General features: G+C 31.3%; 2 protein-coding genes across 3 annotated transcripts; one reads left to right on the forward strand and one right to left on the reverse strand.

The window, feature by feature from the left end:
- The first annotated feature begins 6,988 nt into the window (after positions 1–6,988).
- LOC113384964 lies at positions 6,989–12,082 on the forward strand. Its single transcript, XM_026622743.1, has 2 exons — positions 6,989–7,778; positions 9,185–12,082. The coding sequence occupies exons 1-2, from the start codon at positions 7,000–7,002 to the stop codon at positions 12,021–12,023; spliced, it is 3,618 nt and encodes a 1,205-aa protein (XP_026478528.1). The 5' UTR covers positions 6,989–6,999; the 3' UTR covers positions 12,024–12,082.
- A 352-nt stretch (positions 12,083–12,434) lies between these two features.
- Positions 12,435–14,435, reverse strand: LOC113385474 (vesicular integral-membrane protein VIP36). 2 transcript variants are annotated; one of them, XM_026623326.1, is made up of 6 exons: positions 14,227–14,435; positions 13,956–14,071; positions 13,669–13,866; positions 13,440–13,602; positions 13,102–13,269; positions 12,435–12,791 (listed from the first exon to the last, which is right to left on the reverse strand). In XM_026623326.1, exons 1-6 carry the CDS (start codon positions 14,345–14,347, stop codon positions 12,583–12,585), a joined length of 975 nt encoding a protein of 324 aa, XP_026479111.1. In that variant the 5' UTR covers positions 14,348–14,435; the 3' UTR covers positions 12,435–12,582. The 2 variants fall into 2 exon arrangements, with proteins under 2 accessions (XP_026479111.1, XP_026479110.1); XM_026623325.1 differs by having other exon boundaries at positions 12,437–12,798; positions 13,106–13,269; positions 14,227–14,433.
- Between the last annotated feature and the right edge of the window lie 453 nt (positions 14,436–14,888).

A 14,888-nucleotide genomic window follows, 5' to 3' on the forward strand; every position in this document is an offset into this window, starting at 1 on the left:
ATCTGTTTCCATGAGAATATGGTTTAATTTAAATATATTTTGACAAATCAAAGTCCCATTTTTTTCGGTCTGGTACTTTGCAATGCAAGATATAATATAATATAATATTGTGGTTGATCAAGCACTCAAGGAATTAAAAAAAACTTGTAGCAAAATGCAATGCTTGGACTTACGCCAGGTTATTTTATTATTTTTTCAGATAGTAAAATTTATCAGATCCTAAACTTAAATTGCTGCCAACGCAAATCATCATTTGACAAAATATTTTTTGCCAACGTGACTAATTCAGCAGCAAAAGATATAATCCATATAAATGATGCGGGAATTCACATGTATAAATATGAAACTAATAAATACGAAAAAGCGGTTTATAATTCAATACTTTCAACATATAGAGGATTTGGTAAACATAATTTGGATAATGCCATAATTGCAGATGTCGACATCGATGGACTCGATGATTTAGTACTAACTGGTCCATTTGGACCTAGTATTTTCACGTATAATAATTACTCTAATATGTTTTATGATGTCTTTGACAAAGACTTAAATGCAGATTCTAGTTGCGACAAAGTGTTACAGATCACCCATATCTCGAATAACAGTTTTTTGTCTGATGTACTTGTTGCCAAAGATAACAAAGTATACATTTCCAACTTGAAGTATGATGAACTTTCTGAGGAATTGCCAACATATAATCATGATATTGATCTATTACCCGAGCACAAGAACAAATCATTTGTAGCACCAAAAATTGTTGTTAAGCAGAACATCAAAGAAATTGTGCTTCTACGGGATCTATTGGATGTACAACCGTTTTACAAATCCGTGGACATTTTAACTGGAAAACCAGAAATTCAATTATCTTTGGTTAAATTAAATGCTCCACTAGATTCTTGGAATTTGAATTATAACGTCCATAATGCTAACACTGCAGTAGGAGTTGGATGGGATACTGAAATGAGTTATATAGCACTATATGACTCTAATAGCGTTTTTCCGGAAGATCACAACTATTATTGGTTTTATCGTGGAAACCCTCAAATTCTTCAAAAAGATAACACCTTATCAACATCAGAAATACTTTACTTCTATATAGAAGACAAAAGTAATCATGATAAAAAAATCACTGCGAAGTACACAATCAAGAACGAAGCCTGGGAATTAGATGTACCAGCATTTAAACATCATTATGGTAAATCTAATTTAGGCCACGATTGTAATGCTATTACATGGACTGCTAATTGGAAAAATTATCGAGGAACTGGTACAGATGTGAAATCTATTCTGAGGTCACCTCAGCAGTGGTACTTATGTGCTGATGTGTCTAAAGAATCCAAAAACATTATAAATTATAACTACTATTCAGTTGATATAACAATTCCAGGATCTGGTGTTAAATATACAAGAGAAATTTACTTGAAGTCTGTTGATGATAATGTAGGCAATTCTATCACTTTTCACTATAATGATCGCATTAAAACAGAATTTATTTTACCGGAGGTGATAAGCAAAGATGGAATAAATCCAGCCAGAGTTCAAACAAAATATTTATCATCATATAATTTGAAAACAAAAATATATGATCAAACTATAATTTTCCATTACCAAGTCCAAAATGATAAACGGTTATTATCAAGTATTTCACAATCTGATGATTATGTAAAGTCCCCTATCTTAAGTTTCCAATATGAACAAATCAACGAAATATGGATGATAAAATCGGCTGTACTTCCTAATGGATTGATGGTTAATTATGCATATAAAAACTTGCAAGCATTTCAGCACCAGGAATTGACTAAGTTTGAAGTGCAGAACGATCTTAGAATTTTATATGGAAATGATTTCATAGCAGTCAGTTATATAAAAGGCAACGAAAACTTGGTCATCACTGTTTTCAGTCCAGAAATGACTCAACTTATGACAACTTCCATAACATCTAAAAACTGTAAAAGTTATATTCCAGCTCAAGGCGATGATTATTTTGCCCTGACAACTTTTTATGAGAATTATAAGGAAATTTATATATTTCAAAAACAATCCAATGGAACTTGGCCTAAGGGTTCACAAAAATTCAGATATTCGACTAATGATTTGACAATATTTGGAAGTAATTTCTTAGTTGTGGCCAAAGAATTTAAAGTTATCATTATTGAAGGTAAAATTCAGAAGAATTGGCAAATAGTTCGTGAGTATAATACTAATAAAAAATATATGTATTTAGCAGTTAACAATGATAAATTCGTAGTATACGATGATAACTCTTTATACTTTGGTTATAAAGATGTTCACGACAACTGGAACTTTAAAAATGTTTTACAAGTTAAAAATGTGATTTCAAATATGGTTGGAACGATTGATATGTTTGATATTAAAGATATTACAAAAAGTGATATAAAAGGCTTTTTTATGCGAAATTCTTTGCAATTTTCAAACAATATTGCACTCTTGTATTCTTGGAGTTTGCACAATGGACAAATGTACACAAATCTTTATACATTTGTCTTCGATGGCAACAAAAGTATAGCAAAATATAAAACTTTTACCGTTAAACAAGATAATCTCCAAATGCTATCTAAGGAGATGACGACAGATGATGGAAATACTATCACGTTTGGGTTAGAATGGATAAAAAGAGTTTATAAAGTCGTTTGTAAAAATATTAGAGGAAAGTTTATAGATGAATTAGAAAAAGAGCGTACGAAAAGTATTCAGGACGATCGTAGACATGCCAAAGAAATTAATAAGCAAGTAGATGATATAATTAAAGAAACTAAAGCCAATATAACCACAGACATCCAAAAGAATAAAGAATTTATATTAGATTTATCGCCTTATTTAGCAGAACTGGCATCAAACTATGTAGCTGCTAACAGTACAATCTATCAATTTACTGGCGATGATTGGAAACAGGACACGCAAAATCATAAAACTGAAGATACCTCTCGTAAATTAGGTTCTCACTTTGTACTTAAACAAAAAACTTCAAAATCACAGGTAGCATTATACCGCAAACAAAACATGAATGATGTGTTTGTAGCTAATTTACAAATTGATAACATACAAAATATAAATATAAAATATCCTAAGTATATATCTTATACCGATTACAAAAATGCAACGCAAATTATTGAGTTCAATAAGAACGGAGATGATATTATAAATAAATACGCGTTTCCTCCGAATGAGAAATATTCACCTTGGAGCAGTTATAATTTTATCATAACCGAAATTGAAGACAAGAAAAGAGTAAATGTTTCTTCGTTGGTATTTAAAAATTTAAAAGCTAACGAAAAGAACGCGGTTGTTAACCAGTTAGTTTTAAACTCCGACGATGGGTCAATTAGAAAAACTGGTTACGAATATGATCCTACCAGTTCGGATTACTTAGCTGGTACCATTTACTATAAAAAATCCAAAGAAATACCTGGCGACGATCGAATAAAATTCGGATTAACAGAAAAATATTTTGATATGCAAAATGCTGATAAGTCTTATCAGAATGTATACAGCGCACGTGGCCGTCTTGTTAAACAAATAACTAGAAGTGCTGATTCTGATGAAAAGGAAAAAGAACAGCAGAAAAAAGTAGAAGAAAATGCTAAATTGCTTATTAATTCAACCTTGACGGATAAGTATTCAAGTGTTGAAATTGCACAATTTTATCCAAACAAACTGGACGATGAAGAAGTTGGTTATTTTGGCTTTGAAGATTACGAGAAAGATGAAATTACCATCAACGGTGGTAAGAAGTGGATATTTAATAAAACTAATATCGTCAAAGATTCTTTTGCATACACAGGCTCCAATTACTTACACTTAGATGAGGGTGTATTCAGTGGATCATTTCAACCAAGAAATCAAAATTTAACATTTATTTCATCTTGCTGGGTTCGTCCACACAACACGACTTTTATCCTAGGAGAAATCACTCCGTACTTTAAAGTTGCTTTGACTGACTCAAGTGGGTACAATTTTTATGGCATATTATCCGAGGCAAAGTATAAATCTGGTGATTGGTTTTATTTGGAAAGTGTTATTGAATATCCTTATGCTAAATCTATTTTAGATAATATCATCGTAAATAATACAGACTACAACAGAAATGCATCGAATTTTATAGGTATGACATTAACTATAACTTCTGGATTATATATGACTTTAGATATCGATCATATACGTCTACTACCTATTGATAGTAAATTTGAGATAAATGTTTATGATAACAACAGAATATCAGCTGTAATTCATAGCAATGGTTTGGTGTCTCGCAATTTTTATGATGTTCTAAAGGACAATGTTGCACATGTTAACGCTTATGGTATTCTGGATAAATTTCAAGCTAGAAGCAAAAGTTTAGATAAACGTTCTTCCGAAATTCTGATCGAACCAGAAAGTGGATTTGTTGAAGATTTTTCACCAACATCATTTGACGGTTTGTGGACGATATTCAATTCAAATAATTGGGGTGTTGCTCCTGGTCAAATTATTCACTTCAGCAACACTTCTGATGATATTATTTTAAACTTGAATCATGCTTCTTTTGGTATTAGGCTTAAATTTGACTTCAGACCTTCCAGTACTGGTGGCGGTAAATTAATATTTTCAAATTTATTTGAGATAACCAACTCAGAATTAAAAATATATTCATCACCAAAAGCATATAATATTCCTGTTAATGGTGAACTATTGTGGATTATGGAAAATGGTCATTGTTTTATCTGGATAAATGGTAACTTGTACTATGATCAAGATTTGCTGTCTGAGAATCCTGTGGATATAAATATTACCGCCATAAATAAATTAATTGTTTACAACGTTGTAGTTATGAAAAATCCTAGGATGAAGATCACTTATCATAATGCATTTGGTGAAAAAGACCAAGATGTCATTTTGGAAAATAAAAATCAAGTCATAATTCAACAATTTCTTTATGATGAATTGGGTCGCCAGTCGATAACAACTGAACCAACAAGATTGGAAAGAAACAAGGATATTTTACAATATCATAAACATTTTGTAAAGAATGGAAATCCGTTGAGTGCCGATTCAGTCTGGAAAACGGGACGTCTTCTTGGTTTAATAAATGATTACAATTCTGGGAATAAATATTATGGTTATGGAGGAGTCTTATATGATGATGACTCTTTAGAGACCAAAATAGCCGAAGCAAAACCAGGTGAAGAATTCTCATTCAATGGTAAATATTCGAAAAAGTTTTCTACCGATACGGATTGTTTGTATGTCATTACACATTATCCTCGAACTAAAGGATTTTCTTATTCCGTGGAATTTAGCACTGATAATGAGGTGGAAACTATATCAGTATTGAATTTCAAAGAGCACACAGTTGCAAAATATGTACGTGTCCCTGAAGGAAAAGACCAGTTAACCACATACGACGTCGATGAAGATGGTAACTTATTGAAAATGGTGCAACCTTTGCATTACGATCGATTGTTATTCAGTGTCGATGCAGAAGATTATGATGAAAATAATGCAAATAACTTATCTGAGAAAATGGCATATGACCTAGATGGTAATTTGATATCTAGAGAAACGCCAGATAGTGCTAAAATTGAAAATATTTTCAAAGATAATCATTTATACTTTACCATTTATTATAATTTGAAGAATGAAGTGGTAAAAGTTTTATATTACCAGTATGATTTTCATTATAGAGTCATAGAGACAGGAGTATTACAAGAACCCTTAGATAAAAAGAAATTGCAAGCTATTTTAGAAAATGGATCAAAACTTCCTGAAAAGACAGTATTCCAACAATTTAATTATGGAGAGTCTCTTAGTGAACCGATTTTGAGAAATTCAGTAAAACGAACTATTACTATGAATGGTAATGAACCGTTGGTTGAAGAATCCTTGCTCGATATTAATGAAAACATTTCAACAAAACGTGTGATTGTACCAGTATCTAGTTTTGATGATGCACTTACCTTGGAAATTAAATCCAAGTACTTACTTGGAAAGTTGAAAGAACTTTATTACCCACAAACGGTCAATGGAAAACCATTTGTGATTACGTATGAATATAATAAATTAGGACAAATCATCGGAATAGGAACACCGGAACATCCCAACAAATTTGCTACATTCGGTTATGATGCTGCGGGAATAATTATACGGGAAACTCTTTTACCGAACTCGAAAAATATTCTAGTGAGGGATTACACTTATAATGAACCAAAATTTTTAACTAAAATAAAAGATAGGTATTTGACGGAAGAAATATCGTATACAAACGGTACGTACGGTGGTCGAATATTCGGTGATGGAACAGTTTCAAAAACAAAGTTTTTAGCGACTTGGCATGAATGGGCAGATCAGCAAGATATAACAATCAATGAGGATTCTTTTATATCACCGACTATATCAGCAAAAACATCAGAGATGTGTTTCAATAAATTGAAAGAAAAGGGATATATAGATGACAAGGGACATCAAGCCAAAGTGTTTTATCCTGATTTAGAAATAGATCTACCTATAGCATGCAGCAAAGGAACATCTGGAAGGTATATTGCTCATGTTTTAGGTTCAAAAGGATTTCCAAGACAATATGGTCACACGTACGACTATGGCAACTATAAAGAAATGACCAAAGCTAAGTATTACATCGATAATACAAATATCAAGCCTCTGCAACCTTATTCATTTTCTAACATTAACGGAATTACTGAAAAGCAGTCACTAGATATATGGAGCTCCTTAGAGAGTCAAGGCTATATTATAGAAAATAAAGACTCTTTTGCTCTTAAACATGCTCATGCTAAAAGAGGCAGATCTTTTGTCCCTCAACAGTTATATTCAGATTTGAAAGAAACAAATACAGACTTAGGAATCCTAACATCTATGATTGAAAATGTACTGCTCAAAATATACTCAGCTGGAAAAAAAATTACATCGTCGGATTTAGAGAAATTGGTTTCTGATTGGATATACCCCAAAAATATTAACAAATCGATTATTCAAAAATTATGGAATATGTTGAATGATAAAAATTATTTGTCAGATCCTCTGACGAAAGAGTTCAAAGATAATTTGAATAAGTATTCAAATTCTACAATTGCTTCAGTCGTCGGCTTACTTCTAAAGCATGAAGCAACACAATTGGGACAAGCAGAATTTGATGTTGAATCTTATGACATCGACGCAAATGGAAATCACAAACATTACTATACTGGCTATGAAAGATATGAAATGAAATATAATAAAAACAACAATCAAATCCAAGCTGTTAGTAAAAAATCCTTTCATAAAATTGCAAGGGAAATATCGCATGAAATGGAACATGACGATCTTGGAAATGTGATTAAAGCATCTCACAAAGGCATAAAAAAAATAGAGTACGACAAAGTATCAAACCGCGTGACGCGATTTATAAAAGATAATGGGATGCAAATAAGTTTCCGTTATGATGCTTTAGGTTTTCGAGTTTCAAAACGTGTCACTGATGCAAATGGCAATTTTTTGCGGGAAATACAATACATCAGAGATTCCATCGGCAGAGTCCTATCTGAAAAGGAAATTGTTAATATGGGAGACGATATTCCTCTTATTGAAGTAACCACAGTTTATGTCTACGGACCAAGAGGGATGTTAGGATTTTACAGGAATGGAAAATTCTTTGTTGTTCTGACTGATCATGAAGGATCCACTAGACTGGTGGTTCAAGATAATAAAGTAGTAGCAGCTTATGATTACCTTCCATATGGAGGGCTAATGAGAAAACTCGATTCTAAGGGACTTGGAGTCCGTTATAGGTGAGTGATAATTTATCATAGATTATATAAATATCTTTTCCTAATTAATTTATTAACTAGTTGGTATTGGTATTTTGCCTTAAGGCAGGTTGCATGAACTGAAATTGAAATCTAGATATTAGATAAAATTTTCAACTGTTTATTTCAAAAATAAAGTTATCGCTTTCAATCAAATCTAAACATTGGGATTTCCAATAGAACTTTCTCAAATACATGTAAATTATCTGTAATTATATTAATTATATTGCACAGACACGTGCTTGTATGCCCTAAATTGATAGCCTATTCTATTAAATTTTGATAAATCGATAATATTCGACTCATCACATCACAAAAGCAACTTTTGATACAAATTTTGACTATAATATTCTGTTAAACTTTGATGCATTTTTGAAATTAAACTACTTGTCGTAAGGCCGTAATATTTCAGTAAGTTTAATAAGACCATGATATATATCGCCAAAAAAAAGTTCCATAAAAATCGGCTTATTTTTTTTCAACATTTAATTACAAGAAAACGGCTCGGTACATTTTCACCTAAAATTAATCAGTATTATTCCCAACTGATATCTTTCGAACAGTTTTTGATATTTTTAAATCGATTCGGTAGTATGAGCTTAAATGTGGACGAAAAGTTTAACACTTTTGTCCAAATTACAAAGAAACGACTAATACTCATCGAGGTACATCAAATGGCTTTTAAATTTCTGAAATCGGTTCAGGCGTTTCTGGGCGATCGTTGATGAAAGGTCTAATTTTGGCAAACTACAAAAAATGATACTAATTTCTGCAAATTTTGACGAATTTTTTAAATTAAACGACTAGTCGTAGGTCCGTAATATTTTAGTATAATCTATAAGACTAAGGTATCTACCATCAAAAAAAAAATTTCATAAAAATCGTCGGCAAAAATTTTATCGACAGTTAATTGCAAAAAATTGTGCCAGCAAATCTATACCAAAAACTAATTAGTATCATTCCCAATCAATATCTTTCGAACAGTTTTTGAATTTTTAAAATCGATTCTTTGCGGGTTAAAACGTGGAAGGAAAATTTTTCACCTTTCTGCGATTTACAAGAAACGGCTCGGCCGATCGTCGCGCAAAACTGACAAACGATAGTCTTCCTCGAGATACATCGAATGGCTTTTAAATGTTTGAAATCGGTTCGGCCGTTTTTGAGAAAACGTCGATTTACGGTAAAAAAAATCTGTTCACGCACACGCACACACACACACATACTTTCTCCAAATTTGGTCTCATTCGATTCGGAATGGCTTGAAACGTCGAGAAAACAACAAAATTAACGAATCGAATTTTTTGATGAAAACAAACTTCTCCTTCGGGAAGTTAAAAATTTGCCATTACCTACCAGATTGAATTTATCATTATTGTGACTTATTTCAGGTATACCGGACAGGAATGGGATGAAGAACTAGGACTTTACTTTTTTAGAGCACGATTTTATGACCCAGAAATCGGACGTTTCTTCCAAGTCGATCCACGCAATCAATATCCTAGTCCCTATAAATTTGCAGGAAATTCGCCAGTGTCTGTTATTGATCCAGATGGCGAATTTGCTTTTCTCTTGCCTTTTTTAGCTGTTGGTTTGGCCATAGGTGGGGCCTACTTAGGTGGAGCTGCAGCAAATAAATCTTGGAATCCACTTAAATGGGACTGGAAAAGCACGTCAACTTGGTTGGGTATAATAGGTGGAGGAATTGCTGGCGCTGTTGCTCCATTTGCTGCAGTACAATCTGCAGGATTATTGGTCAGCCTTGGTCTTTCTCAAGCTGCAGCATGGGGTATTGTCGCAACAACGGGAGTTGCATTTGCGTTTGGTCAAATTGCATCAAGTCAAGGCAGTTGGAATCCAGCAAAATGGGATTTTAAGTCTCCTGAATTGTGGAGTTCATTGTTTCTAGGTGCCACGTCTGGAGTTGGTATTTTAAGTGTTACGAAGAGTTTGAAATCATTTGTTTTAGATATTAAAAAGTTTCTCACTCTAGGTGTATTAAAAAAATTTGCTTTTATTGGTAAAGTAGTTATCAATATTGGTTCTGGAGCTGGTAGTTTCGTGTTGAACGGTTTTGCAACAAAATGGGACATAAATAATCCAGCTTTTTGGGTTGGATCTATTTCCGCAGTTATAGGAGCATCCGGAGTACCTAAATTTTTTAAAGACTCTAAAGAATTTTACGCTAGAAATTTGGTCAACTTATACAAACAGTTAAAAAAACAAAAAATTGTTGCATCATTATTACTAGGGACAAAACTTTTTGGCGGTGTGGCCACACTAGGAGTTTCTGTGTATTTGCATGGGGACGCCGCAACAGATGGAAAGTGGGATTTTAAAGATGTTTCCACTTACGATGGTATCATTAATGGATTGACATCAAGTAATGATTATATCGACGCAGGACGAATGGCGAAACATATAGGACAGATACAATACCGGGAATCAGTAATTAGACAAAGTAACGATATTGCAAATCATGCTGTAGCCATATATAAAGATTTAAATACTAATTATCAAACTCATCTTACCGGAGCCGATATTGCAGTCTATAAAACTGGGAATCTCCACACGGTAGTTATAAAAACCGATAATGGCCCCGATCTCGTTATGTGGACTGATAAAAAGAAATCAAACGCAGAATTTATCAATTATAACAAAAATCAAGGAGATTATTCCACTAATATAAAGCTCAGTAATAACGAAGCAGTTAATAATCTATTGCATAAGGCAATAGAGACCACGCAGCTAGATTTAAAAAGAGAAAACATACAAATATTTGATACAGATATAATTCCTAAAATAAATGAAGCATTGGATGTTGATTCCGTACTATCTAACTATCAAACAGATATAACACAAAATAAAATAAAAAATTTGGATGTACTTCGAGAGATAATTACAAAACAAGGATTTGTGGATTTAAAGAATGTTGAAGGTGCTGTACGCTCAAGTTTTGATAATGCAATTTCTTCAAACCAAAATGAAATAAACAAAATGCTGCACAATAAGAGAAGAATCCTCGATTCTTCAATTGATTTGAAGGAAAAGAATAAAATACTAGCTAAAATTGATCAACAATTTGTAATTTTGAATGATGATTCTCCAGAAGTGACAAATAATAAAATAAATGAAGCCAAATTCAAAATAGATCATGAGTTGAAAACTTTAGAAAATATAAAATATAAAATCAAAGAAGTTCAAAATAATGCTATTGGAAAAGTACTTGATAAGGACCAAGGCTTAGCAAAGTATACCGAAAATATGGAAAGTAACTGGATAAAAAACGATCCTTTGCGCAGTGCAGAAGTTAAAGCCCTTAGTAGTTATTTTGAAACTCCTCCGAAATTTTCAAAAGTAGCAAGAAAGGGTTTTATAGACGGTGAAATTATGTTGAGCTATAAATTGAGTGATCAAATGAATCTTGTACCCAAAGCAGAATATAACAAAATAATACAAGAAAATACTAAGATTAAAATAAATGATCTTTTATGGTATGAGAAGTTGGGCGAATGGCAGAAAGATTTTGAAGAATATTATATGTTATATAAACCTAAACAACAAATACTAATTGCAACTGAAGAAGGCAAAAATCCAAAAAAACGTTCTATAATAAATGTTTATGACGAAGATTTGGATAGTTATGAAAAACAATCGAAAAACGCACTGAATCAAAATATAAGCCGACGTTTCGGCATATTGTCACTTTTCCGCCGTCCTATAAATGCTGTGACTACTTTTGTGCAAAACCTTACCAAACCCCTTATACATCCAGAATTTACTGATACATTTGAAGTTCCACGTCTTACTAGTAATAATGGTTTTGATAGTGCATCCAGCAATATTACAAGAATAGATAGAAGTAACTTGCAACTTAACAGCAACCTTCTTCTTCTTGATGTCATTGCGAGAAAACTCACAAAACAACGATATATGAACCCAAGTACAGAAATTGATCCTTTTGAAGCCCAATTGATATCGATGAATATTATTGAAAACTTTGAAAATGTTGCTTTGGAATTATATGGAATCGATATTAATGAGTTTTTAAATGTATCAGAGATTCAAACAGAAATATACAATGCGATAATGACGGAAAACTACAAGAATGTGCCGTATTTATTAATGATGTATTTGGAAGAGATCATCGTGTTATTAGACCAGGAAAATTTCAGTGACGATATTGATATTGCTGCCATAGTGAAAGATATTTTGAAAGATTGTATTTGAAGAAGATATCAAGATTGAAAATGGTAACCCAAGACCTAAAATTCAATATACATATATACATATGTATATGACAAAGCAAAATTAATTTGCCATATTAAAATTCACGTTAAATTAATAGTATTATACATATTGCTTAGGTTACATAGTGGAAGTGAATTTTAAGCTTATCATCATATAACATATAACATATTACTTGAGCTTATCTACTGTAAAGGCAATTATGCTTAATAAAAATCTATTCCTAAAATATTTTTTTAATTATTGTTTATTTTTAACTCATAAGTTATATCAAATAATAATAAATAAAAACAATAATTTAGTAAAATACCACACTTTATAAATCTTATAGTTTCTACCATTGTTAATTACGTGTAGTTTCAGTCTATGGACAAAGGATACAATCGTTTCATCTTAAAAATCTTACATTTAAGTGTTATTTCTCAACGCTCAGCATATGCTATTAAAATTCATTAAAACTAATAGCTCTCTTTAAAAAAAATACATCGAAATATTTATACATTATAATACACATGATATACAGAAAATATTTATTTTCTATTTAATAAAACCTTTTCCTGCTGTTTTCTTTATGTTTTTGGTAAAACATTATTCCAAGAACCACACACACTATTAAAGCTATAGCTCCAACGAGCATCAACAAAAATATTTTAAGTCCTGATAAACTTGATGGTTTTGGATCTTCTGTATGATCACGAGGTGGTTCAAAAAGTAAAGCAGATGGCATTATTTTTGACCTGTCTTCTTGATCTTTAGCCTAAAAAAAGAATCAAAATTATAGGATAGACAATTATATAATAACACAGATATTTGTATTTTTGTAGGTATAAATTATTTTGTATTAAATGCTAAATGAATTAAAATAGTGGCTCGTCAAATGCTACACAAAAATGGGCTATTATGGACATAAAAGTTGAGATGTTGGAGCAAATATTTGGTAAGTATAATTTTAATTATATTTAAATATATATATGTATATATATATATATATATATATATATATATATGTGTGTGTGTGTGTGTATATATATTTTAATATTGTTATGTATGAGTTATCAACATACGTCAGGTGGATCCAATTCGTAAAGTTTGAAGGAAAGTACATCATGGTTATCAGAAAGATCTCCCGTGGTCGCAGATACTCCAAAATGATAGCCAGTTGGCAACTTTACACCTTCTACTGAAAAACAGTCTTTCCACGCGTTTTTGCCCTCCATATCAGTTGCCACTAAAATTCAAGATATACATTTTTTTGATTATCATATAAATAAAATATGAGTTATGTTTTCTAACTCATACTTCTAAATATTTTAAAACACAGAGAAATTTCTTATTATATGTAAAGAATATATAGAAGACATTCTACACAGACAAATATTTATAAGAAATAAGTCTTACCACCAAGAACATCATTTTCATAACGAATACGTATGTACGAATCATGATTTGAATTTCTAAATCTAGCTTCACAGCCTGCAAGTTGCGTATGCGTTCCGTCTCTATCATGATCATAATGTAATGTACCATTATTTACCATCGCAGATATGTAAGGATGTTGATGCTAAAAGATAAGTTGTATTTATTTACTCTAATTAAAATTTTAAAAATGTAATTTTGACAGCTTTACATTATGTGCTCCATTGTGATTGCTATAAGTATCCAATATAACAGCTAAACCCCTAAAGAAATCCATGTTTCCAAAAACTGGTCCCGGAATCATTTTTTGCTCTGCGTACCATATTGCCATTCCATCTCCAAATAGATCTTTGCCTTTCCCATGAACGTGAAATTGTATTTGTAATTCCCAGTTACGAGTTTGGCATGGCTAAATGATAAAACAACATCGAAGTAAACAAGTTAATTATTAAAGTTAGGTTTTCCTACAAATATGTAATTTAAGAAATTTATACATACAACAGAATTCCATATTGCTCCGGTTTTTGATTGCTGATCGGGCGTTATTCTAACATAATTTGTGGTAACCATTGTGCTGCCCATAAATTCCCAATATGGTATCGCCATACCAGATGCTAGAATTTCAACACAAAATAAATATTTTATTGATTTTCCGTCTATAACATGTATTATATAAAATTTTTAATATTTTTATGAATAGAAATATGAGCTGAAAATTAATATTACATTTTCTGTCCATTACATTGACTATATCTAATTTTTTACTTACATTGATATGGTTTCACTAAAGAATGTTCTCTTTTCATGTAATCATTTGTATTCCATTGTGCAGCAACAAAATTCGTCCACGAAATAGACCACAAAAATAGTAAAAACTCAAATATTAACATTTTAATTTAATTGTTTTAACTAGCAAAATCAATTTAAATTGTGAATTAACTCGACATAACCTATAAAATTTTAATCTCTTACGCCGACAAATATTTGTTGAAATAGATGAAATGGAAATATATAAAAGCTTAACAAGATTATCACCAGTTTAATAATTTAATAAATAGACTTTATATTGATCCCTAATTACGTATAAAATTATCGAACTATGTACTTAAGATGAATAATCATAAAAATATGAACACAAATGACAGCTCATGTAGTAAATTCTCTGACATTGAATCCTACATGCAAACATAGATAAAAGAGATACAAAAATGCACAAACAAGTTAGACGAAGGCTAGTAAGCGACTTACTCAAATATTTTATATTTCCCAAATATGTTTATGATTTATATTACTGAATATTAAAATGTGTTAAAGTGAAAATTGATATCCGATCAATAAAAATAGATTTTTTAATATCTATGATTAATCAATTATACTGGTCGTTGTAATTTTTATTTACTGACCAAATAGTATTTAATAAATTATGTTTTT

The sequence above is a fragment of the Ctenocephalides felis genome, unplaced genomic scaffold (genome assembly GCF_003426905.1).
Source record: "Ctenocephalides felis isolate EL2017-DRISC unplaced genomic scaffold, ASM342690v1 CF-g0.4_SCAFFOLD_03571, whole genome shotgun sequence".
NCBI lineage: Eukaryota > Metazoa > Arthropoda > Insecta > Siphonaptera > Pulicidae > Ctenocephalides > Ctenocephalides felis.

What these genes read in the sequence shown, in the direction of transcription:
- LOC113385474 (XM_026623325.1), bottom strand. Translation starts at nt 14,347, where the DNA reads ATGTTAATATTTGAGTTTTTACTATTTTTGTGGTCTATTTCGTGGACG. An exon ending in TGAAAATGATGTTCTTGGTG is followed by an intron (nt 13,270 to 13,439) that starts GTAAGACTTATT and finishes CTTGAATTTTAG; the next exon opens with TGGCAACTGATATGGAGGGC. An exon ending in ACGAATTGGATCCACCTGAC is followed by an intron (nt 12,799 to 13,105) that starts GTATGTTGATAA and finishes TTCTTTTTTTAG; the next exon opens with GCTAAAGATCAAGAAGACAG.
- LOC113384964 (XM_026622743.1), top strand. Translation starts at nt 7,000, where the DNA reads ATGTTGAATGATAAAAATTATTTGTCAGATCCTCTGACGAAAGAGTTC. An exon ending in GGACTTGGAGTCCGTTATAG is followed by an intron (nt 7,779 to 9,184) that starts GTGAGTGATAAT and finishes GACTTATTTCAG; the next exon opens with GTATACCGGACAGGAATGGG.